Source organism: Doryrhamphus excisus, linkage group LG11 (genome assembly GCF_037039965.1).
Source record: "Doryrhamphus excisus strain RoL-2023G ecotype Guam linkage group LG11, RoL_Dexc_Guam_v1.1, whole genome shotgun sequence".
Taxonomy (NCBI): Eukaryota; Metazoa; Chordata; class Actinopteri; order Syngnathiformes; family Syngnathidae; genus Doryrhamphus; species Doryrhamphus excisus.
The window spans coordinates 12,025-36,197 of NC_136367.1; the positions used below are offsets into that span (position 1 = coordinate 12,025).

Sequence of the window (24,173 nt, forward strand, 5' to 3'; positions counted from 1 at the left end):
GGGGGTTATAATGAACATCCGAGCCAAGGTGCTTTTTCCATATCGACCCTCCATCGCGAGCCACTTGAAATCCTCACGGCCTGTGGACTTTTTCACAGCGCGACTCTCACCGCCTTTTGGTCCTTTGCCTGACCGGGTCGTTGACGAGCAACATGCCGAAGAGGAAGGTGAGTGTCGCCCCCTCATTTTTTCTCATTTTTGCTGCTGAAAACAAAAACAAGCAGTGCGCGTCCAAATCAGCGAGGTGCAAGTTTCGAGGCGCGTCTTTTTGCTTTTGAACTCCACTCGTCTTCATACCTTCGTGTTTTCTTCCTCATCTCACCTTTTTTTGCTGTTCTTCGTGGACAGGACACAATGTCAAGAGGACACGACTTAGGGGCAAATGCGTAAAATGTGGTGATGTTATTATGTTATTATAATGATAAAAACAGATACATAGTAAGTGAAGGTTCAGGGGTTCAGGGGTGTGATGCCATTGGCCCGCCCATCTTTGTACCACCTGGATTTTACCATTGTGCGTGTGCGGACAGACAGTTTGGGGGGGGGTTAAAGTGAGGGATGAGTGGATCCGTGGTGGTATGGACACTTTTGACTGTTAAACATACACGGGTTGAGTCTCTAGAAGAAATAAAATGATAACTAATGCAATGACAATCTCAGTTAAAGTCAGAGAAAAACATCAGCAGGTGAAAGGCGACATGTCGCCATGCACAATTCATATAGGGCTGAACCCACATGCTGACCAAGTGAAATGCAGTGCTTGTTCTAGTGTACATGCCATCATTTTATAACCTTTATTTAGCTAAACCGTTCAGCAGAACAGTTCATTGGCCAATTGGCAGCACTGTTGCCAACTCCTCAGCAGGAAAAGTGTGTGTGAACGTTTCTGCTTTTTGACCTGGCACTGTGTAGGTGAAGTTGTGTGTCACATATTTGTTGACTTGTGGTTGATCACTGTCCCGACCCTCTGGAATTCATTGCCCTGTCCACTCTGTGCTTGCTCTGAAGGGGACAGTGTAACGGTCATGATAAAGCACTATCCCAAGTAGAACAATACATACTGCTAGGCCTGCCAGTCAGTGCTTGTATTTCGCCTGGTCTCGGTCAGAGAACGATAGCTGGGACACCAGATGGCAGAAGCACCCCCCAGTACTACCTATTCAAATACCTGTATAGAGGCCCAAATCAAAACAACTGCCCTTGAAATGTACCAGAATACAATAGCAAAGGGATGTATGGCATCTCCTCCAGTGTCCAAGCAAAATATACTTATTACAAGTCAGAGAAATTCTACCAAAACTCTACCATAAAACAGAAAGCAATATTCTTTCATGGGCATTGGATGCTGGGCGGTCCATCTCCTTGCAGAGACTGCTTTTAGTCAGGAAAAGTGTGAAAAGAACCAAACTATTTCAACATTTCACATCTATCACAGGAAATATTTCTTTCAATGTTACTTTTCAAGTTTAACATGATGACTGGGGATGCTCCAATCAGCCATCAAGAGCACATTAAGTGGAAATGTTTCACTTTACTATTGGCTCCATGACATGAAAAGGGGAGCAAAAATCATCTTCATTTAGAGTGAAACACATTTGACATTTGTGATGGATGAAACGTCCTCTTTAAGGAGACTTTGGATGTGAGAGTACATAGTCTGATGGCATTCGAGCAGGATACGTTAGAGTGCGCTCGGTGTGTCTTCCGGGGCTGAGAGAGGATGCTCCTCTCGGCTGATGAATCTTTTGGGTTACTTGCTTTGGACTTCTGAGAGTGATGCACACACGGGCGAGTGTTAGCCACATGGCTGCGTTAGCTGCCGTTTGACTGATGATCACACCTTGAGCCTGGCAAACTCGCCATACTCTGTCACGTGTTTGTTCTTCAAATGCCGTATTTAATGCAAGCTTTTTAACATGCTACCCCGGCCAGATATTCTTTGTGGCATGGCGACTTCAAATTGTCCACAGGTTTGAAATGTGAGTGTGAATGATTGCAATTGGCTGGCGACCAGTCTGGGCTGTACCCCGCCTCTCGCCCAAAGACAGTTGGGATATGCTCCAGCATACCCGCTACCCTAATGAGGATAAGCGGCAAAATGGATGTCACGCTCACAAACGACAGGTAGGCTCCACACAGCAGACGTGTTTGTTTTAGGACTGGGGTGTCTGTGGCGTGAAGGAGAGGAAAGTGGGCGGGGATGCTCGCTGCAGGCTGCATGATGCAATAGTGCTTGCCACAGGTGATGAAGGCCATTTATCAGCATATGCCGGTCACATGCTTTTTCACAGAAATCGTCCGATTTTCATCAGTGACTGATTGATGGGAGTAACGAGTAGCAACTTGGAAGCCTAATCTTCACCTTCTCTCCATCCCTTCTTGTGTCTCCTATAGTCTCCTGAGGGCCCTGAGGGCAAGGAGGGATCAAAGGTGACAAAACAAGAGGTAAACCTTGCTGTGTGTGTTTGATATGTGCATTGTTGCAAGGAGTTGATTTGGAATGACTTGCAGGCAGCGAGCAGATCAGCTGAAGATAAAACCGCTTTCGTACAAGTGATGTGTCTCTTCTCATTCTTTCTGTCACTGTCTCTCTCTCTTTCCCTCAATGATCACCTTTTGCTCCGGTAGCCCACCAGAAAGTCAGAGAGATTGTCACTGGTAAGTGACCTCATGAGGGGGACCTCATCCTCACTGTCTTCACCTCTATCCTCTCCTTCCTCCCAGCTACACATGCTTGGTACCCAGTCCTCCAGGCTACACAATATGTCAACAATTGTCTCTTATCCTTGTCTTTTTTCTGTTGTCTTTTATCAACTCATGATCCAATCGGGTGAAAGCAACAATTGGTGGCTTAAGGAGGCTGCATGATCGCATGCTTTAGGTCGCCAACACTGGCAAGAACGCCAGTCAATGAATCAAGCAGAGGTTGGAGAAGAACCTCGAATCTTAATCCCACTTTGAACAGGACATTTTGGACAATTATAGCATCCAACTTTGTCTGAAGGGTTTAGAGAAGAATTGCAGTGGACAAAGCCACATCCATAAAGGCTTGCTTAGAGGAGTTTGGTGTGAAAGAAACCCAGGATCTTGTTGGTAGTCTTGCTAAAGGAGTGGAAGCTGTTCTGGCTGCTATGCTGGTAAAAATACGTGTAAAGTGGAAAAAATGCTATTCATTCAAATGCATTCATTAATTAATTCTCCCGCTGATCCTCACGAGGGTCGCAGGCGTGCTGGAGCCTATCCCTACTGTATTGGGGGAGAGGCGGTCCACCCTGGACTTGTGACCAGCCAATCCCAGGGCACATATAGACAAACAACTATTCCCACGCACATTCATGCCTACGGACAATTTGGGGGGGCTAACATGTTTTTGGAATGTGGGAGGAAACCAGAGTACCTGGACCCCCCCACACACACACACGGGGAGAACATATGCAAATTCCACACAGAGATTGAACTCGGGTCTCCTAGCTGTGCGCTAACCACCATTTTCTACTGTTTCTCCTCACGAGGGTCGCAGGGGGTGCTGGGGCCTATCCCAGCTGTCTTCGGGCGGGAGGCGGGGTCCACCCTGGACTGGAGGCCAGCCAATCCCAGGGCACATATAGACAAACAACCATTCCCACCCACATTCATACCTATGGACAATTTGGAGTCGCCAATTAACCTAGCATGTTTTTGGAATGGGGGAGGAGGGAGAGAACATGCAAACTCCACACAGAGATGGCCAAGGGTGGGATTGAACTCGGGTCTCTTGGCTATGTGGCCTGCGCGCTAACCACTCATCTGCCGTGCAGCCCTAGAAAAAAAACAATCAAATGGAATTTTGGAAACAATAAAAGGGATTTCAGCGGGTCCTTACTTTGTTTCTTTGCATGTGGAACTCTTTGCATGGCGTTTGTGCACGTGTTCTTTTATTTAGTGTTGCATGTGTAAGCCTTTAAAGCTTTTGAAAAGCATGGAGAGACCTGATAAGCATTCCTAACTACTGTATGAACATGTTGGTCACATTGGAATGTTGAATTGATAATCTAAATGACTAAAGGATCCCAACGAGGTGGTTCAGTCCTAACAGAGTTCTGTTGATTCTGCAGAAACCTGCACCACCAAAGCCAGAGGCCAAACCTAAGAAGGTCGTCATCAAGGTAAATCCATTCCTTCAGACAATAAGCTCTAGATCAGGGGTGTCAAACATGCAGCCTGCGGACCACAACAGGTGGTGGTTGTGGTCTCCACAATAGGATACCACAACTCAATACAAAGGCTCGAAAAATGAGCATCATAAGTCCCCATAATAAAGATCCGGAAATTAAAAATCCAATTCGATTGCTCAAAAAATAATTGACTGATTAATTGATTATTGAAATGATTGGTAGTTGCAGCCCTACAACAGACAGCAAGACAATGTTTTCATGTGGCTTTAGTGGGAAATGCCTGCGTCCGTATTTCACACCCCTGGAAGTGACGCCGCCCTCCGTGGGGCCTCTATGACGTCCAGGCATCCTACTGATCGGTTGCTCTTGCCTGAGCTTTGAACCACTTCTTGACAGGATGTGTTCTATTGCAGAAGGTGTCGGATGAAAAGGCAGTGAAGGCCAAGAAAAGCACCACCAAGGGGAAGGACGGCCCGGCCCAGAATGGAGACGCCAAGACTAATGAGGTATGTGTCAACATCCAAAAAGGCGATTGGTGGTGTTTATGATTATTGATTATGATTGTGTTGATTTGTGTTTGGAAACATACTGTATATGCACATGCACATGCACACACACGTGCACACAGATCTTTGTGTGTCGTCCGTCTGTCAGTGTGTCTTCCACCAGAAGCGCAGCGCCCTCCTTGATGTCAGTGCGAGGGCAGAGCGAGACAGTCAGAGTGAAGGGTACGGCCGAGTCCTCCTAACCCACCTTTGTGTGCCACTAACTCTTTGCTAGAACTCCCATTATCAGAACGATGCTGACGAGGGTAAAGACCATGTGAAGCATTCTCTCCTTTTTACACCTTCATTGCCCCTGTTTGACTGCTGCAGTATTTCTCATACATTCATTTCAACTCTTATCTCCTCACCCTCATAAACACATTATGAAGCACACCTAATGGTGGGCCTGCCACCTGGTTTTACTTTTTTATCCGACAGGGACATTGTACAATCCAAATCTGATCCAAATCGTAACAGCAGTTGTGAAGAATGGACATTTAACACTGCTGGATCTTAAGGAGGTTCTAAGTAGAGATTGAAAATGCAAAAAGAAGTAATGGGAGTGAGACAAAAAAGCAATTCATAGCAAAGAAGCATTCAAGTGAAATAGGCTGCTCATCAGCTGATCCAAAGTTGAAGAGCGTAGCTGCCAAAAAGGCTAACGGAAATAAAAAGTGTAAAAAGGAGAGAGTGATTAGTAGCTGTGCAATAACAAAGAAAATATGCACCTCCCCATGAAATGTTATGTTTGTTGATTAACAGTTGATGATTGATTGATAATCCTCGTGGACGCTAATCATCAAAGAAGAAATGAAAAGTGTAAAAAAGGAGAGAGTGATGAGTAGCCGTGCCATTCTTGTTGATGAGGGGGAAAATGGCTTCCAGGAGGCTAGAGGGAATGTTGCTCCATGTGCTGAAGATGGCTTCACTGTGTGGAACTCATGTCCATTTTTGTAAATCCATCCTTAAATGTTCTCCATTGGATTTAGATGAGGGAAGGCGCAGGATGAGTCAGCTTATTCCTATGGAAGAAGTCCTTTGTCAAGTGTTGAAAAAGCCAGTCATTACCACACAGACCAGGCCTTTCTGTCATGAGGGATGCCCCCCCCTACCTACACATAGCCGGCTACCATTTGACGCCCCCACGCGACCTGAAGCTCCATCGTTCCATTGAAGGAAACATCTCAGGTGGGATCTCCTTGTCATGCCAGTCAGGTTGGAAGCCGTCAGGACCGTTAAGGGAGAAGAAAGCTTTCACTGTCCCATGTTTGGTGCTCTTCTGCTGCTTCCAAACCTTGAAGGAGACCAGGCCTTTTAAAACGTGTCTTCTCTGGCAGATGTCTGATGGTTATGGGACCGCACTCTGCAACAGTAGCAACCTTCATTTGGGCCCAGGATGGTCCCGTGTCTTGACGGCCAGCCAATGGGATCCTTTTTTAGGCTCTACCTCTTGACTTTTAGTTCCATGAGTCTCAGGACGTTTGTGAGAAGTTCAAGCGTCCAAGCTCAGCAGAAGTGGCGCTGCCAGAGGCCTTGCTTGTGCAGCTCAACCATCCACGTTGGTCAAAGAGAGAAAGCTTTGTTGCCTTTGCTATCAAGAGATGATGCCAGGGTGAATACCTGACACTACATTCAATATACATTCTTAACATGCGCCTTTTGGATCAGCTGATCCAAGCCTATTTCACTTCAATGCTTCTTTGCTATAAATGTCTTTTTTGTTCACATCTTGTATTTATCAATAAAGAAGCATTCATTCATTCATTTTCTACCGCTTATTCTCACAAGGGTCGCTGGAGCCTATCCCAGCTGTCTTGGGGCGAGAGGCGGGGTCCACCCTGGACTGGTGGCCAGCCAATCCCAGGGCACATATAGACAAACAACCATTCCCACCCACATTCATACCTATGGACAATTTGGGGGGGCAATGAAGCTAACATGTTTTTGGAATGGGGGAAAGCGGAGTCCTGGAGAAAAGCCACGCACGCACTGGGAGAACAAATGCAAACTCCACACAGAGATGGCCGAGGGTGGAATTGAACTGGGGTCTCCTAGATGTGTGGCCTGCACGCTAACCACTCTGTCGCCGTGCAGCCAATAAAGAGGCAGAAATAAAGAAATTGTAAAACATTTGAATTCGATTCATTGATTAATTGAAAAATTAATCAAGTGGCTTATTAAAATAATTTAAATATTCTTGCCAGTCCAACTAAAATAATATTTGCTGAAGAAACACATTTGAAAAACGCATCTGCAGCTTGGATGGAAATGTTGGAAGTTGATGTCATGGACGGGAAAACGATGATGTCATTCCGTTGCAAGAACACCAATCAGATTGCTCTGTCAGATCCTATGCAGCTCACAGCCAGTCGGGGCATATATCCATGCTATGATATGCTGTGATTCTCTGGTGTGATGTAGAGTACTGTTGGGAGTGCCGTGGGAAGGTTGAACTAAGGTAACAAAGTGTTTGCCGTGTGTATTTCTGACATGTGATGTTTCCTTCTTCTGCCTGCAGGCAAGTGAAGCGGCCAAGGAGGCGACGGAAGGGAAGGAGTGAAGTCAACAGATTTGTTTATTTGTTCTTCACTTGTTCCGCCTTCTCTTCCACGGCAGCAAAAGTTGTTTTCTTTCTGACTATTTTTTGTACCATGCTGATTTTGGTCGACTTGTGGTAGAGATGAAGGACCAGCATCCTTAAACCCCGTTCATGGCTGCATCTAGCGGCATGTGTTTCTTCTCTGGATGATTAGACAGCTGCAGATGTTCTTCATCTTCATCCCCTTTCCGAGTGTTGTTCCCCTTCTTACAGCTCCTTCATCGCCCAATCATCTTGTCCCTTGTCTCACTGCATACTATGTTGGATATGTATGGACGGATGATTGCACAATTTCACTTGTACTCCTGTATAAGTGACAAGAATAAAGGCTCGTTCATTCATTCGTTCATTCATTCATTCATCTTCGCCTTTTGTTTATCCGGGAGGACGCCCGCTTACTTGCAGAGCGAAGGGAGGGAAGGGAAAGATGGAGAACATGTGCAACATTTTTATAGTTTGTGGTTTTTAGAATGGCCCTTAGCACTTTTTCTATAACCCCCCACATCCCGCACAGTGACATAGCAATAAGCAGTGGTGCTTGTGTTCATCACTGGGAGACTCATTCTGTTGGCAGAGTATTTTCAAATAAAAGAAAAAGTTGACTTCTTGTCTTGGATTTTTAAAACTTTTTATGGATTAAAATGTTTACCCTACTTGATGTTTAAAAAGGCAAATAGGGAAAAAAACAATCACACAAAGATTGACGCAAGACAAGCACTTTTCAATTCAACTTTCACCGATGCGGCAGCAAAGAGGGGAAATACGATGATAACCACAGGACAGGAAATTAAACCTACTGTGGTGTTGCTCAGTACAATATGTGCGTAACATATAAGGAGAAATGTTTTCGTGATGTTTTATACCATCACAGTGTTTCATATGTTTTCACGTGTATGACAGCTAAAAATGTGCAAATATGACTTTAACCATTGCCTGCCCAAACCATCCAACCATAGCAGAGGGCGCTAAGCATGGATTTAAAAGCCAGTGCCCTTAATCCGATGTCTGCTGGCGTTATGTTTTGTTTGACAGCATACACTCACAGTGGTTGGCTAGTATGTCAGTTATCGAGCAGCCCATGGTGTTCCATCTCAGAGGTTGTGCCGGAGCGTTGGGTGTGGTCCAGGAGTGCCTTTTGACGAGAGTGGGGCCTGCACAAAGCCAACGCGCGTGCAGCCGTATGAGGTCGCCAGGGGTCACGTGGCTGAGACAAATACAACTGCTGTGTCAGGAAGTGAAAGGTCAGCATCTGCCTGATTGGCCCGTTTGGGGCCTCTACCCCAACTGTAGCCCTCTGATGCACGACAAGCTGTCACTCACACACACAGCATGTTGGATATCTTTGACAGACATGAGCAAAATACGTTATAGCTGCTTAGCATTTCCTGCGTTACATTATAAATAGAGTGGGAATTAGGCAGGCCGCTTTACACTGCCAAGACTGCTCGTTTCGGGGCCTTTTATTGCAGCCAATGTAGGGCACCCTTGTGCGGTCTAATCTGCATCTTGAGATGCCACACGTGTGAGGTGGCTGTCTTATGAGCTCTCACTAAGATTTAAGAGGCGGCCTCAGGTGCCCACAGAAGACTTTCACATCTCAGAGTTCAGAGTAAAACTGGTATTTACACTCCTCTTCATCCTGCTGTTGACATTGTGACGCAACGAGACCAAGAAGACACCTAGCAGTTGACACACAGTACCTTGACACAGGATGTCCTCAGAGGGAAGTGGCCAGGGAGCTTCCGGTGTCACAGAAAGGCAGACGTGTGCTCTTCTTCAAATCACGTTGACCTGAAAAGGTTAGAGTGCATTTTAGCTTCATCCTGAAAGTTCAACTGGAAGAGCAAAATCCCTAACTTTTTCTGAGTATATAAGTAACGAGATTTGACAGCATGAACTTTTTACAGCACTCCTCTGACGGCCTGTCACTGAGGATGACTAAAGAGCAGGTCGCAGGAAGACAAAGTGATGACATGTCAACACACAGAGAGACTGCCTCCTTGTGGCCGCAGGGTCCACTCCTCATGTATGGTTTGAAATCATCCAACAAATGAGTCTTATTCTTCTGAAATGTCAGATAGAATGGGACACACACCTTCCAAAAAGTCCAACTTTTTCCCCACACAGGCCATGAGCTTTGGATATTTTTTTCTCCTTTAATAATCAACAGCTTCATTTAAAAATTGCAGTGTTGACTTGTCATTGACTAACATTTACATTCATTTGATGATCTGAAACTTTGAAGTGGAACAAACATGCAAAAATAAGAAAACACTTTTTCACACCAATGTATGTCAAACTACAATGCTTTTGTACGGACGCATACCATATCAGCCATGGAGAACAGAGTGAATCATTGATCATCAGTAAGTTATGCTAAGTAAGTGTGGAGCACCTTTACTTGGAAGTGTTTCCTCTTCTGTGTGACAATCAAGTATCTGTGTGTTATTGTACGGCTATCGGTTACTTTGGTCTACGTCCAACAGGCGACAGAGCTAATAGGTATGTACCATAGCGTTATACTGCAAATATCCAAGTATATACAGGCCCACTGTTGCTGACACTGATACTAAAAAAAATACCGATTCTGTTTTTTTTTAACTTTCTTATTACAATAATGTTAGCAAAACACGGATGTGATGCAAAAGCAGTAACACACAAGCACAATGGGAAAATGACATAAGGAACAGGATGACTTGAGTGAGATTTCTCCATGTAGTATTGGAAAATATGACAACCAAAAGACTAATTAAAAAATGTACCTTTCCACTCCGCCTCGACAAAAGCCAACTTTCTCGTGGGCATCCGACTCATGACTTTAAAGACAGGCATCCCGCTCGTGGTCTGATGCACCTGGAGTCAGTTTTGTTCCGCCAACCTGAATTTCTCTCATGCTGTTGTTGATCTGGCGGCACTTATGCAATTGCCCTTGCATTTGGTTTATGGTGTTTTGATCATTTTTGTTTGTCCTGTTGCCCACCATATGTAACAATTTGAACGACACAAAAACCCCAACACTTATTTGTCACAATATACACAAAAGAACTGAAAAATATCAATCTCATCACGTTTGTATCAGCGCTATACTGATTCAATCAGTATTTATACGATTGATATTTGGCTGGACCGCCCAACCCTATGTGCAGGAGTAGGAGATTTTGGTCAAGATGTGCAATATGTATATTTCATGGACTTGACATGAAAAGTTTTGGATCATCAGTGATTATATTTGTGCTAAGTTTGCTTTCCAGTAACTCACAGGACTTCCTTCTTTAGGCTGCATGGCCCCTCCACCACCGACAACCCTTCCCCCATTTTACAGCCAGGCGGCGTGACGAAGAGACATGTACACGGGCGTCTTCCACGCCGAGGAGGCGCGCAGAGAGCTCGGGTGTGTTAGCCGGGGATACCACCGTTTAAAAGCAAAAACACTGGCGTGTTGGATTTTAAAGGAGCTAGCGCTAGCTAAGCGACACAAACAAACAAACCAACAAAAAACAATCGCGCGCGAGGACAACGAACCCAAGTTTGACGTCAAAGAATGTAAAATGTGTCCACATAAACTGTAGAAAACGGTGCCTTTTCCATTATGAATGCATCAAATGCCACCCAGCCGTTAGACAGCGGCCGCTTTTGCCGAGTGTCTTTACTTGGATTCGGCTGCCATTATAGCCTTCTCCTCCACTGGTGAAATACACCTCTGATATCCTTCCGCGTTTCCCCCGTTTTGGGGGTGGGTGGTGGTGGACAAAAGCACCAATTTTTTTGGCAAAATTCATCATTTAAAATACCACCGACACATATACAAACGCATGGTGTGTGTGTATTTCGTGTTCAGGGGTTTTCAGTCATGTTTGGTGGGCTAATCCGTGTCACGGGCACTAGACTCGGCGCCGAGCGGAGGAGCACGTCAAGTAGAGCCGGGCCTGTTTTGTACGGTGTTGAATGGAGGCAGTCTCTTCCTGGTGGATAAACAGTGACAGCTACAGGGCAGCCACCGACACCCAGCGGCCCGGCTCCGGCGTTGCTGGCCGCCTCACCGAACCACGCCAACAAACATGGCTTCAGACAGTCCCCACATCGCGCAGTTGACTTCTGGTGAGTAGCGGAGCTCGGGAGAAACGTGCCAAGGTTGTCGTTCATGTCCTCCCTTCCCGCTCGCGACGAATCGGTAACCCTGTGCCTCTTCTCTCCGTCCGCAACCACACCAGAGCTCTACTTCCTAATCGCCCGCTTTCTGGAGGCAGGGCCGTGCCAAGAAGCAGCCCGGGTTGGTGCTGATCCATTTGACCGTCTTTTGCAACACATCCGAGGAGGCCATGAGGCGTAATGTTGTCTTTTTAATCCATTTTTCAGACGCTGATAAGGGAGGTGGAAGATCAGGAGGTAAGCAGGTTGTGTGAGAGATGCTGCATTGTCGCCTTTTCAGCTCTCCTTTACATCTTTTGACATTTTAAAACAGCACTTCACGTTTATATGCTTCGAACACAATATTGTTGTTTTTCTGCAAGCTGCTGCCCAAAAGGCTGGACTGGACCGGGCAGGACCACCCAGGAACGTATGACAATTTGGTAAGGCAGCTTCTCTGGAAGGGAGAAACTTTTACACAGCAACTTGGAAATTGAATTTCCCGCATTTTTCATCAGATGCGGGAGGAAAAAAGAATGTGTTTAAATTTGACAAACTGGCAGAGGGTGGTCGTGCACTGTGGGTCGAGGGGGCTCGGTCAACGTTGTGTCTTCTGGCTTGTCCTCGGAGTGCAGGTTGTGTCCCACGCGTGTCCTGAAAGGGAAAGTGAAGTTAAAAGTGCGTGCAAATGTTGATACGTCACTGGCGTTGTGGCTGTGAGACAGCATGGATCCGGGGGAGGGACTCCCTGCAACACTCCAGCCTGCAGAGGAGGCGCTGCAGCCTCGCTGCCAACACAACACTCCTGCTGCTGGAGTTGCTGCTCATCTGCCATCATTCCTTGCGTCTGAACGGAAACAGGAATTGGATTTAATGTCAATTTGGAGCTTCCGGGCTGTAGCATCATGTGGGCTGAGGCGTCTGTCCCTTTTTCTTTTCTTTTCTTTTTGACCTGAAAGTGGAAGTACACACCACATGAGGATGGGAGGTAATGTGCATGAAAATACCATATACACAAAGTACATTCCGCACATATACCGTGTGTTGATGAAAGCGCAGGAAGGCAAGCTTTACGACGCATCAACTACTCTGGCATGATGACGTACACGTTTAGCAGCTCATTGAGGTTTGCCATTCACTTTTTTGACCATGAAATCCAACCAAATCCATTCTAATGACCAAATAATCCATTTGAATATGGCACGTCGCTGTCAATGTTGCGGTGCAGAGCACGCACATTGCACGTATGGAAATGGTTGGTTGGACCAATAAGTAGAATGTTTGTGGAATTAGTGAGTATATTGAGTATGTTGTTTTGCTTCTCAGCGTGGGCTCTTTCTTGAGGTGCCCCCCCCCGCCACCCAAGCCAGCCTCCGTTTGAATACTGTGTTTTCACAATCTAAAAACACTGCAACTATTTGCTATTTTAATTGTAGATGATTCCTTCAACACGTGAAGGCATTCTGCTATCATTAGTGTTTATGTATTCTTTTTTTTAGTCTTTGCTGCTGCAGGAGGTGGTTGCCCATTCTAGGAGGAGGCATGGAGATTGTGACTTCATTAACACTGTTAATTGGGCCCAATAAATAATGGCAAATTAATTAATTGCATGCTTGACAAGTACCTATGGAGCAGCTAGTGAAAGAGGAAGACACGCTGTGTTGTTTATTTCCATGTATTCGTGACCAAATGATGAAACCACACCAGTATATTTCCATGAAGATCATTTTGTGTTGTTGAATAATCTATTTGTTTTACACATTTGCTGGTCTTGTGTGTGTGTTGTGATATTGACATTGGTGTGTGTTGTTATGTAAAATGTCTGTGTGCACCTGAGTGAGTGGTGCTGGGCTGATGAGAGCTAAGAAAGGCTGACTGCGTCCCCTGTACCAACAATGATGTTGAATAGAATTCTAGGCATCAGTAATTGTGTGTTACCGAGGCCGTGCTGATAAGGGAATGGAGAAGGTGTGTGTGTGTTAAGGTGTTTAAATTAGCGTCTCCCACTGCTGCTTGTCTAAAGTAAAAGTGTGCACACAATGCTTGCTTACATTCAGGTCAGCAGTAGGTCATGTGAATGTACAATATCATCTCAATTCGGAGTGCTTTTCCAGTTTGACGTTAATGTGTTTTGGAGGAACACATTATTGACACTATTGATGGTCCCTAAATTAACGTAATTACAGTAGTGATTGTGCATGTTGTTTAAAATGTGCGTGTAGGTGAAGCTGTACCGGCACATCAGTCCCGACCACTTGCTGCAGGTGTGCTCCAGAGTGTGTCCTCTCCTAGAGCGGGATGTCCCGGCCAGCGTTCCGGGACTCACCAGCCTGCTTGGGGCGGGAAGGCAGAATCTCCTCCGCACCAACAAGAGTGAGAGGATGCAGACCTTGCAAGTTTACAAATCCTTGATGCAAATACTTCATTATTTTGTTGTTGTGTTGCTCAGGTTGCAAGCATGTCGTGTGGAAGGGTTCAGCACTGGCTGCACTTCACTGTGGGCGACCACCAGAGCCTCCCATCATCTACGGGAGCCCACCTAACATCGGTAAAGCACAGCTTTTATTTTGCCAATTCCAAAGCACTAGCATCTATTGCTCTTCCTGTTTCTTTGTGCCTGGATAAGACCTGGGTTGTGGTTCAAGGTGTAAGATGGTCTGAAAAGGTCATGATTTCGGTACCGCTAAAACTGTGTCATGGTGTTTGAGGGAAAGTGAGAGAAAAGTGGAGTTCCAGCACAGCCAATCCGTGGAAATGCTTTTCTTGCAGTGGGTTGAAACCACAGGCATAGATAGCACAGGCGTTAGCATTGAGCGGTACAGTCACAGCTACGCTCTTGCTACTGTTGTGGGTGGACATATTGCTCCCATGGAGGGTCACCAAGGCCCCCCCCCCATTCCAAAAACATGTATGTTAGCTTCATTGGTGTCTCCATTGTTCATAGGTATGAATGTGGGTGTGAATGGTTATTTTGTCTATCGTATGTGTCCTGCCATTGGCTGGGTGTCAATACAGGGTGTACCCCACCTCTTGCCCAAAGTCAGCTGGGATCGGTTCCAGCATACCCCGCGACCTTAGTGAGGATAAGCGGCATAGAAAATGGATGGATGAATGAAGGGTCACCACATGTGGAGATCTGATTGAGAAGGAGACAGGAGTGGAGGATAAGTACTATAAAGTAGGGATGGTCTCATCTCCTCAGTATCGGTGAAATACCAGTATCAGTATTCCGTGGAAAAACATGTGGTGGGAATATGCCCATACATAGCTTTCAGTGCTGATCACAAAAGCCAATCACCTATGGCTATGGACTATTGCAGCCTTCAGTCATGCTTTCATGCGGTGTCTTCCACTCACTGACGTCTTGGGTAGCATGCTCCTCCCACTTTCCTTCAGAACAGAAACGATCATGTCTGCCAACACATGCCACAAACACAAATGCTATCTTGCACAGGTAGCACCTTAAAAGGCTTTGTTTAACACAACATTTGAAGAACAAACACGTGCCTGTGTACGGTGACTTTTGGAGGCTCACGGTGTGATCATCAGTCACATGGCGGCTAACACGGCCATGTGGCCATTTGTGTGTGACAGTCCGAAGGCGAAGCCAATAACCTGAAAATAACTGACTTCATCGGACGACATGATTGGCTCTTCTCAGCGACGGGAGACACCGGGTTCACTAAGTGCTCTCTCACGTACCTGCTAGAGCTCCACCAATGAATTCTCACTTCTAAAATGTCCTCAATGAAGGTGTCTCACCAGTCATATACTATGTATGTTCTCTTCCAAGTACGTCAAATGTTTGTCTAAATGAAGAGGCTTTTTTCTGCTTCCTTTTTTCATATCATTTCATCTGGCCACTAGCACTCGCATAAATACACTGGACAATGTTTAATTCATCCATGTGTTAGGTATCAGCTGATTACAGTCCTGGATGATGGGTATAGGTTGGCCTTTCACTTCTTCCTCTTTCTCTTTGGGCTTTTCCCTTCAGAGGTTGCCGCAGCAAACTAATCTCCTCCATCCAACCCTGTCTTGTGCATCACTACCCTCATGTCCTCCTTCACGACATCCATAAACCTCCTCTTTGGCCTTCCTCTACGCCTCCTACCTGGCAGCTCTAAACGCAGCATCCCTCTACCAATATATTCACTATCTATATCTACGTATATACATACTATTAATATCTATATAGGGTAGGCCTGTCACGATGATGCATACATCGGTAAAAAAAACAGGTTAATAATTATGGCGCCCTGGATAAATTGGTATGTATGTATGTCTGCTCTTCTCTCGGTGCCACACAGGCTGTATGGCAAGAGGCTTCACTCTGCATCTGTCTGTGCTTGTTGCTAATATAAATTGAGTCAAGTGGAGTCAACTGACAGGGTGGGCTCTCATCTCATTCAGCCTCGATGTGGAGGTGGGGCTACTCGCTATGGTAGCTACTACCCTAGCTGGAGTTAGCCAGCATACGCTAACATGAATGACAACGCAAAAAGGATTTTAAGGTGGTTGCCATCAGCATAGTATGGCAGTATGACTTTGATTTGAAAGAATGAACACGGAGAGCACATTAATGCCCGTGACCGACAGGGGTGGGTTTCTCAACTGGGAAAAAAGTACTGACATTCAACACTGGTGCATTCGCTGGTCTGCTTATCAAAGGTTGTTAAAAAGTACTAGTAGAGGTGTAAAGCCTGGACTATGCTCCCGTGTACACTGGCTTGCTCCTCCCCCTCCACACACTCTCGCTTAGATAAAAATCCGACCTCAACAGGGCAGCATTATGTCCTGCTTTGCCTCAGAAGGTGTACAGTTCCCCTTTATGAACGTCTTCTCTGTTGGATTAGTTCCATCCCCAATAGAACCCCCCGCTCTTGTGCCCTGCCCACAAAGCTAATAGATCAACAAACACTGCTCCCAACTCGAAAAGGGAAAATTTCTTTGGTGGAACTTTCATTTTGAAACAAATGTATAAATACGTCTTTGTTATTCAGTGAGTTACATGAATTAATTAGGGTTGGGCGATCTGGACCTTAGCATATATCACAATATTTTTGGGACGTATCACGATATGACAATACACAATTAGAGTCTTGTGTAAAACGGTACAGACGTTAAGCCATATAATGAAATACACTTGTCTCAAATTGGTAAGCACATGTATTTATTGATAACAAACTGCTCCAATGGATGTCAGCCTCTGCACACATTGCTCCTAAATCTTTAACCAACTGTAATGCCTGTGCTTGTCATGAAGGAAGATGTAGTCACCCATGTCGTTTATGCTGCATATGGAAGATATTCTTATCACACACTCGTTTTGTTTACGCAGAGCTGGGGCAAACGGTGCTCTTATTTTGAAGGACAGTCACAAAAGTGTGGGGAATGTGTAATCACGGCTAAATGAGCTGTTCAAAAATAAAGGTGCTTCTCGTATTTTTTTTTTTGCACATCTTCATCGGACATTGTAAAACCTTCCTTTCATTAAAGGCTTAAAACACAATGTGGTGAATATATGAATACTCATCCAGTCATGTACACGCAACCATTTCGCATGCTAAACTAAGCTAATCCCCGCTAGCTTCCATTCATGCTCTGTAAGATGAGCTTCAGACAACTTTTGCCGGCGTCCACCATTTTAACATGTTACTTTCCCACACAAACGTTCCTTCTCCTCACAATGACAGCATTCATTCGGAAAAGTCATTTTCTTATCATTATACAGGTACAGTCAAGTGGCTTAGCAAAACACCCCACTCCCACAAGATGCTTTGTGATTTAGTCCATGTTTATATTCTATCCATACTATTCCATGAATTGTAATGTGTAACACTGTAAATACATGCAGTATAGCATTCCCTTTTGTCTCCGAATGTTCCCATGCCAAATGTTTGACTCTTTTTTATTGACTTAGTAGTAACGGTCAGTGATGGTAGACCACAGCCACGAGATGGCCACTACTTTGGGATTGGGATCGGGACTACTTCTTGGGCTCATTTTTTATTTGGAGATCCCAGCCAGTTGAGGGTCCACGGCCATGTGCGTTTTGTTGTGTAAACATGGAGGTGTGGCGTGTAACGACCTTGTCCTTCCTTGCTGTCCAGTGGAGACCAGTCACGGCCGTCGACTGAACGGCTCGTACCGTCTGCAGCAGTTGGTGCCCACCGCAGTCTACCAGCACATGAAGATGCACAAGAGGATCCTGGGACACCTGTCCTCTGTTTACTGCGTCACTTTCGACAGGACGGGACGCCGCATATTCACCGTAAGATCAGCACCGTCATTGTTGCTGATGACTTTATGTCTGATGTGTTGGGGGGGGGGGGTACATGTTTATACTCCCACTGCCAAAAATTGGAATGGGTACCAAATGACGGCTCTGCATCCCATATGAACACAGCTTATTCTCTGACCTTGTATTTGCCGTAGTGACGTCTATGGGCTTCCCTTTTAGGGCTCCGATGACTGCCTGGTCAAGATCTGGGGGACGGATGACGGGCGTCTGCTGGCCACACTTCGGGGCCATGCCGCTGAGATTTCCGACATGGCGGTGAGCTACGAGAACACGATGATTGCCGCTGGCTCCTGTGACAAGACCATCCGGGTGTGGTGCTTGCAAACGTGCGCGCCTCTGGCCGTCCTGGAGGGCCATGCGGCGTCCATCACCTCGCTGCAGGTGAGGCGTGCCTGCATGGCGACACTGAATACAAAGCGCTGATGATTTATTGTAGGAAAGTACATGTACCTTTACATGCGTTTGCAGTTTTCTCCTCTGTGTAGCGGCTCCAAGCGATACCTCTCCTCCACGGGCGCTGACGGCACCATCTGTTTCTGGCAGTGGGACGCGCGCACGCTCAAGTTTGGGTGAGATGGCGCTTCACCTCAGGAGCACACCTGCTGTATGTGTTGTAGCAAATAACAGGGTTGCTTCTTTGCGTTCACATATGTAGTCAGAGGCCTAGTAAGTTCACAGAGCGTTCCAGACCTGGTGTCCAGATGATGTGCTCATCCTTTAGTGCAGGTGATGCTGAATGGAGCCCACATGATCTGAAATCCTAAAATAGAAGGGGGAGGCTAATCCTGCAGGCCCGTGTGTGTCCTGTCATGTGCAGGTGGGATGTTCCTGGCCACGGGAAGCACGGATCACATTATCAGGGTGTACTACTTTGGTTCTGGGCAACCTGAGAAGATCTCAGAGCTGGAGTCCCATACTGTGAGTCACCCTCGAACGTTGGATACAATCTGAACACAGCGGGAGTCTTCAGTTTAACTAGAGATGTAGTACTTCCTCCACACTGCAGGGGTCAACAGCGAGGCGTACACATCACAATGAAGCCACATTAGACGACAACTGGCATTTAAAGGGGACCTAATATGCTGATGTTTCAGCCCTTATTATTGAGGTGTGGACTCCTACAGAGCAGCTACACACCATAACCAGCACACAAAGCTTTCTAGTTCTTCCAGAATCTGCACCTACTCAGCTGTATTCTTTGGATTTTGTGATTCTGAGAAAACGGTCTGTTTTAATGTATTCAGACTGCTGAGTGCACAGAAAGAGTTCTGGTTTGTGCTGCTAAATTCATAGGAGTTGATAAAGGGTGTAGGAGTTGTTAAGGGGCGATGTATCTTTTTTAACATCCATCCATACGTGTGTTGGATCCCCAACCCCATCCGGAAGCACAGACTGGACAGTCACAAGTTTCTCAAGAAAATAGGTTACTTCCAGACGTCTCGCAATGCTAAGTAGCTTTAGCATTTTAGCATTAGCTTTTCTACAGCATGGGTACCGTCTAGTGTGTTTTGCCGGGAAAAAAAAACTCTGGTGGAGCCACCTATTGTGGCGGGAAATGTCTATTAGAAACCCCGCTTCCTCTATGCTATAATGGTAGCGCTTTGCAGACAAGCGCTTTAGCTCCATGACTTCCACTAAATAAAGACAGTTAGGACACTGATAAACTCTTATTACCTCTTCCACACCACCAAGTAACGTTGGAAAGGCGTAGGGCTTCAGCAAGTCCAGCTGTCCGGCTTGTCCGGCTGCATAGAGGCCCATTTCACAGTCAGTGTGAAATGTTCTTGACAGATTCAAATGCATTTCTTTGGCTGCTAGGGAATCAGGAACTCCAACCACTCGTGTCTGATGGTGGCGTCTTTAGGAAGTGGAAACACGTATGGCTTTCCCGTAGGTTTACTGCTAGCAAGTAAACAGAGGTGCAGCGCTTGGGGGAGGGCAGAGAGGTTATCTGACTTACAGCCACACCCATATAAGGAATTCTGCCCCACTTTTACCACACCTTCTGAAACCCAGCATTTTGAGCCATCCCAAACTTCTTTCAGGGCTGACTTCCAAATGCGCAAACCTCATGATGTGAAACTTTGGCATGGTTTAACACCAGAATACAACATTCTAACTCCATTTATAGGTCAGAAACATGGAAACAGCATCACAGGTCCCCTTTAAACAAATATGGCTCTAGTTAGACACTGACTGCAAAGTGGTTAAACTTTACACAGCCGTTGGACTGCAAAGTATTCATTTAGCCAAAAATGGGCTCTACTTTCACCCTTGGGCAAAAAGAGGTCACTTGGTTACTTCAAAAATACTTATTTTTATTAACATCTTTTCATATTTTAGTTTTTTTTTAAACAAAGATTACTGAATAAAAAAAAGACCAAAAATATGTTTGTTAAATGAATAAGTTGTCACAGCCATCTGAGTCCTGTTGACTGTTTCTCTTGTGTTTCCGTCAACTAGGACAAGGTCGACAGCATCCAGTTTTCACACTGCAGTGACCGGTAAGTCAGAGTGACACCTTCAATCATGAACACACACACAAATATAGCCAAGTGTTGTATGTAGTGTAATGATTGTAATGTCCTATGAGGGTGGTCTTTGCTGTAGTAAAACCTCATCAGGATCCCCAATAAAACACAAACACAAAAAACATGGGAAACACGGGCACCTCCATCATGCTGGATGGTTGAAGTATCTTGGTTTGTTTAGCTGTTGTGTAAATAAAGGCAGCACGGTGGCTGCAGTGTGAATCTGTGTCTCGGGTTTTATTTTAGCTTTGTGAGTGGCAGCAGGGATGGCACGGCGCGGATTTGGCAGCTGCAGCCGCAGGGCTGGAGGAGCATCCTGCTGGACATGCAGACCAAATTGCCAGGGTACGTCAGTAAGCATCTACGTGTGTGTGTTGTTTACATAAACCATTAAGCTGTAGGTAAAAGAAGGAAGTGTTGGAGTGAGTACTGTCCTAATTGTAGATTTCAGCAGGCACCACAGACAATGGTAGCTTGGTGGTTTTACTGGCGTTTATCTCATTTCTTCCAGGAAGTACAACCCTCCTCCGTTGGAGGACAAAGTGACCAAGCTGAAGGTCACCATGGTGGCGTGGGATCGCCACGATGGCACGGTGATAACGGCGGCCAACAATCTGACGCTGAAGGTGTGGAATTCCATCAGTGGAAACCTTGTCCACGTCTTGATGGTATGCTCAAGCACAACACCATGGAAATGTGAAGTGTGTATGTCTGTCCTGCGTTAACCTGCTATGGGTAGCACCTACTAGCATTCTTGTGCTTTATTAATCCTCGGCGGGGGGATTTGGTTCTCCTCTTGGAGAGACAAAGCACCAACACGGACTGAATTTCCATATCCATGCTGCCAAGTTGTAATGGGGAAAGCTTCATGACGTTTTTCATCTCCACAGGGTCACGAGGATGAGGTGTTTGTCCTGGAGCCACACCCCTTTGATCCCAGGATCCTTTTCTCGGCGGGGCATGATGGTAATTGCATCTTGTGGGACCTGACCAGAGGAGTCAAGATCCGTTCGTACTTCAACATGGTGAGCTGGCCCGCATGGTTCATGTTGGTCCACTGTGGCATCCATGAGTAAATTAATGCACTTGGCGCTTAGGGGTGTGGCCAGATGAAAACTACAGTATGGCTGCTATGAATGATAATACATGATACATGGAAGTGCACACTGTAACCCTTGCACCTTGCAACCTACCTCGGTCACTCAGAGTTGAACAGCTGTGGTGGTGTGATGTCCAAGCAGAAGCTGCAGTAATTCCACCTTTCATTAAATTTCATGGAAAGTTAAGTCATGTGACAAATATGACTTCTAGCAAAGCACGGTAAACTAGCGACTCTTTTGGTTGGGCACGCTAAGCACTGTAGTCCTTTCGCAGTGAAGTATATGTACTGTACTGCTGTCTACTAATATTCACATAAGTTGTCGCAGCTGTAACTGCCATCATTATCACTGCATCATGTTTAGGTCATGCATGCACATTTCAAATCTACACACTTCAATGAAAAAGTTATTCCTAGATATCGTCATTGTAGTTGTCTTCCCAGTAATGTTCAAATATCATCTGGTATCATCAATGTTGTCAATGTTGGATGGGCCGTCTAAAGGAGTCTAAAGGTGACTTGTTGTTCTGCTAGATCGAGGGTCAAGGGCACGGGGCGTTGTTTGACTGCAAGTGTAGTCCAGACGGACAACACTTTGCTGCCACCGACTCCCACGGTCATCTGCTCATCTTTGGCTTTGGCTCCAGTAGCAAGTACGACAAGGTGAGATGATGATTATTGTGATGTTGATGTCACGGTGGAAGAACTCAAATCCATTCCCATCCCCCACGTCATTTCCTGCCTCCAGATCGCTGACCAGATGTTCTTCCACACTGACTACCGGCCGCTGATCCGCGATGCCAACAACTACGTCCTGGACGAGCAGACCCAGCAGGCGCCCCACCTCATGCCCCCTCCCTTCTTGGTGGACGTGGACGGGAACCCCCACCCCCCCAGATATCAGCGGCTGGTGCCCGGCAGGGAGGGCTGCAGGGACGAGCAGCTCATACCGCAGATGGGCGTCACCTCCTCAGGTACGCACAGAAATGGCCCTCAGTCACCATAAGATAGAAGATAGCTGGCAGGTTTATGTAGCACATGTTCACATGTAAGTGGTTAGCACGTAGGCCACACAGTCAGGAGATGGGGAAGACCTGGGTGTGGAGTTTGCATGTTCTCCCCATGCGTGAGTGGGTTTTCTCCGGGTACTCCACTTTCCTCCCAGATTCCAAAAACATGCATGTTCGCTTCATTGGTGACTCCAAATTGTCCATAGGTATGAATGTGAGTGTGAATGGTTGTTAGCCTATATGTGCCCTGCCATTGGCTGGCGACCAGTCCGGGGTGTACCCCGCATCTCGCCCAAAGACGTCTGGGATAGGCTCCAGCTTACCCGCGACCCTCTTGAGGATAAGCGGTATAGAGGATGGATGGATGAATGTTAATATGTAGCCACACTTACCACTAAGGCTGGGATCAGCTGTTTCCTGTGTGAGTATCACTCTGATACCCCACCCACCAACGCCTTCTAGTCCCATTTCACATTTACTGACATTACTTTCAGCTGTAGTCATTTCTTTCTTGGACTGTCATCCGCAGACGTCGAACACGATAAACCAGAGTTGCTAAGTGGTGCTTGCTCACAGAGGTGATGTTACGTCACATCATACGCTCCACCCAATGAAGAGCTATATATACTGTATCTATACTGTGTATGATCTATATGTGCCTCATTTTTCCTTCTGTAGAAATTGGCAGGTCTGTGTGTTAGATAGATAGATAGATAGATAGATAGATAGACTTCCTTTATTGTCATTGCACAGCAACACAGCAGTGAAATTGCCAACGAAATGTCGTTGCCTGGCTCCCGTATAATAATAATAATACAGGAGCCAGGCAACAACATTTTGTTGGCAAAACGTGTTAGGGTTAGTGTAGATGCTTTTTAGTGAAAACATTTGAAGGATGCCCAGTGGGCTCTGTCGTGGCTGTTTATTCCCAGGGATCTCTTAGACCGGAGGTAGGGAACCTATGGCTCGAGAGCCAGGTAGGTCTCTTTTGATGACTGTATCTGGCTCTCAAGCATTTCTTACCACAATAAAAATGTATTTTTGCTAACATTTTAAAGTAAACATCACAGAAATGACTGTTCATCAACAACTTTTTTATGCATTTTAATTCGTCCATCTATTTTCTACTGCAATACGGCCGACCATATACATCTTTCCTGATATTTTCCAGGTCAAACACCAAAACTCGATTATTACTGGGTAATGCAGTAGTCTACCTCGGTCATTGAGATGTCAACATGTAAATATAAACTTTTCTCCTTTAGTCAAATAGTCATCTAGCTAAAGCTGCAGAACCAAGCCTTCTGGCAAAGATGGCCAAAAGAATGAAATATACTGAGTATGGTGCAAAACTATGCAGCAGCAGAAGTTGCATTAATGGCAGCAAGTATTTGATTTATTGTTGGACACTGCGCTGCTCACAAAAGTTTGCTGGCCACACCCCATTGGCGTGGGGTAGTGTGCCTGGTCTACGTAATTAGAGCCCATTATATCTAAAACTGTTGGTCTTACATAAAAATGCACACATTTTATTGCATTCAATGTTTAAAAAAATGTATATGGCTCTCACAGATAAACATTTTAAAATATCTGGCCTTCATGGCTCTCTTCGCCAACCCCCTTCCCGACCCCTGTCTTAGACTAAAGGGTGAGGTGCACCTAATGACGTGACCCATCAGACTGATTGCCATGGTGCACATTATTGCTATGCTAATGAGATGCTTTAGCAGGAAGTACAATACTACTGACAGTTACTGCTACGTATTAACGCACTTAAATAGATATATAGAAATATATAAGTAC

General features: G+C 45.7%; 2 protein-coding genes and 1 long non-coding RNA gene across 11 annotated transcripts in view; 2 read left to right on the forward strand and 1 right to left on the reverse strand.

The window, feature by feature from the left end:
- On the forward strand, positions 1-7,651 carry hmgn3 (high mobility group nucleosomal binding domain 3). Of its 6 annotated transcripts, none has more exons than XM_058065339.2 (7): positions 1-167; positions 2,395-2,445; positions 2,629-2,658; positions 4,095-4,145; positions 4,568-4,660; positions 4,783-4,882; positions 7,218-7,651. In XM_058065339.2, the coding sequence occupies exons 1-7, from the start codon at positions 153-155 to the stop codon at positions 7,223-7,225; spliced, it is 348 nt and encodes a 115-aa protein (XP_057921322.1). In that variant the 5' UTR covers positions 1-152; the 3' UTR covers positions 7,226-7,651. The 6 variants fall into 6 exon arrangements, with proteins under 6 accessions (XP_057921322.1, XP_078650842.1, XP_057921323.2 ...); XM_078794716.1 differs by having other exon boundaries at positions 4,571-4,660; XM_058065340.2 differs by lacking the exon at positions 4,783-4,882.
- On the reverse strand, positions 6,334-11,619 carry LOC131121907 (uncharacterized). The gene is made up of 3 exons (XR_009128407.2): positions 10,061-11,619; positions 8,999-9,089; positions 6,334-8,502 (listed from the first exon to the last, which is right to left on the reverse strand). It is a non-coding gene; the product is annotated as an uncharacterized LOC131121907 (long non-coding RNA).
- Positions 10,602-24,173, forward strand: part of phip (PHIP subunit of CUL4-Ring ligase complex) — a 23,799-nt gene continuing 10,227 nt past the window's right edge. For 2 of the 4 annotated variants that reach the window (XM_058065328.2, XM_058065332.2), the window contains exons 1-18: positions 10,602-10,841; positions 11,137-11,396; positions 11,510-11,568; positions 11,655-11,684; positions 11,810-11,869; positions 13,649-13,799; positions 13,876-13,974; positions 17,540-17,700; positions 17,890-18,111; positions 18,199-18,299; positions 18,386-18,456; positions 18,548-18,648; positions 20,194-20,234; positions 20,508-20,606; positions 20,773-20,929; positions 21,152-21,286; positions 21,895-22,023; positions 22,109-22,334. In XM_058065328.2, the coding sequence (XP_057921311.2) occupies positions 11,357-11,396; positions 11,510-11,568; positions 11,655-11,684; positions 11,810-11,869; positions 13,649-13,799; positions 13,876-13,974; positions 17,540-17,700; positions 17,890-18,111; positions 18,199-18,299; positions 18,386-18,456; positions 18,548-18,648; positions 20,194-20,234; positions 20,508-20,606; positions 20,773-20,929; positions 21,152-21,286; positions 21,895-22,023; positions 22,109-22,334 (1,882 nt within the window). In that variant the 5' untranslated portion in view covers positions 10,602-10,841; positions 11,137-11,356. The remainder of the gene's footprint in view (positions 10,842-11,136; positions 11,397-11,509; positions 11,569-11,654; positions 11,685-11,809; positions 11,870-13,648; positions 13,800-13,875; positions 13,975-17,539; positions 17,701-17,889; positions 18,112-18,198; positions 18,300-18,385; positions 18,457-18,547; positions 18,649-20,193; positions 20,235-20,507; positions 20,607-20,772; positions 20,930-21,151; positions 21,287-21,894; positions 22,024-22,108; positions 22,335-24,173) is intronic. The other 2 variants (XM_058065329.2, XM_058065330.2) reach the window with 2 other exon arrangements.

Coding starts and splice junctions, on each gene's coding strand:
- hmgn3 (XM_058065339.2), top strand. Junction 2,659..4,094: donor AGTCAGAGAGATTGTCACTG/GTAAGTGACCTC, acceptor TTGATTCTGCAG/AAACCTGCACCACCAAAGCC. Junction 4,146..4,567: donor CTAAGAAGGTCGTCATCAAG/GTAAATCCATTC, acceptor GTTCTATTGCAG/AAGGTGTCGGATGAAAAGGC.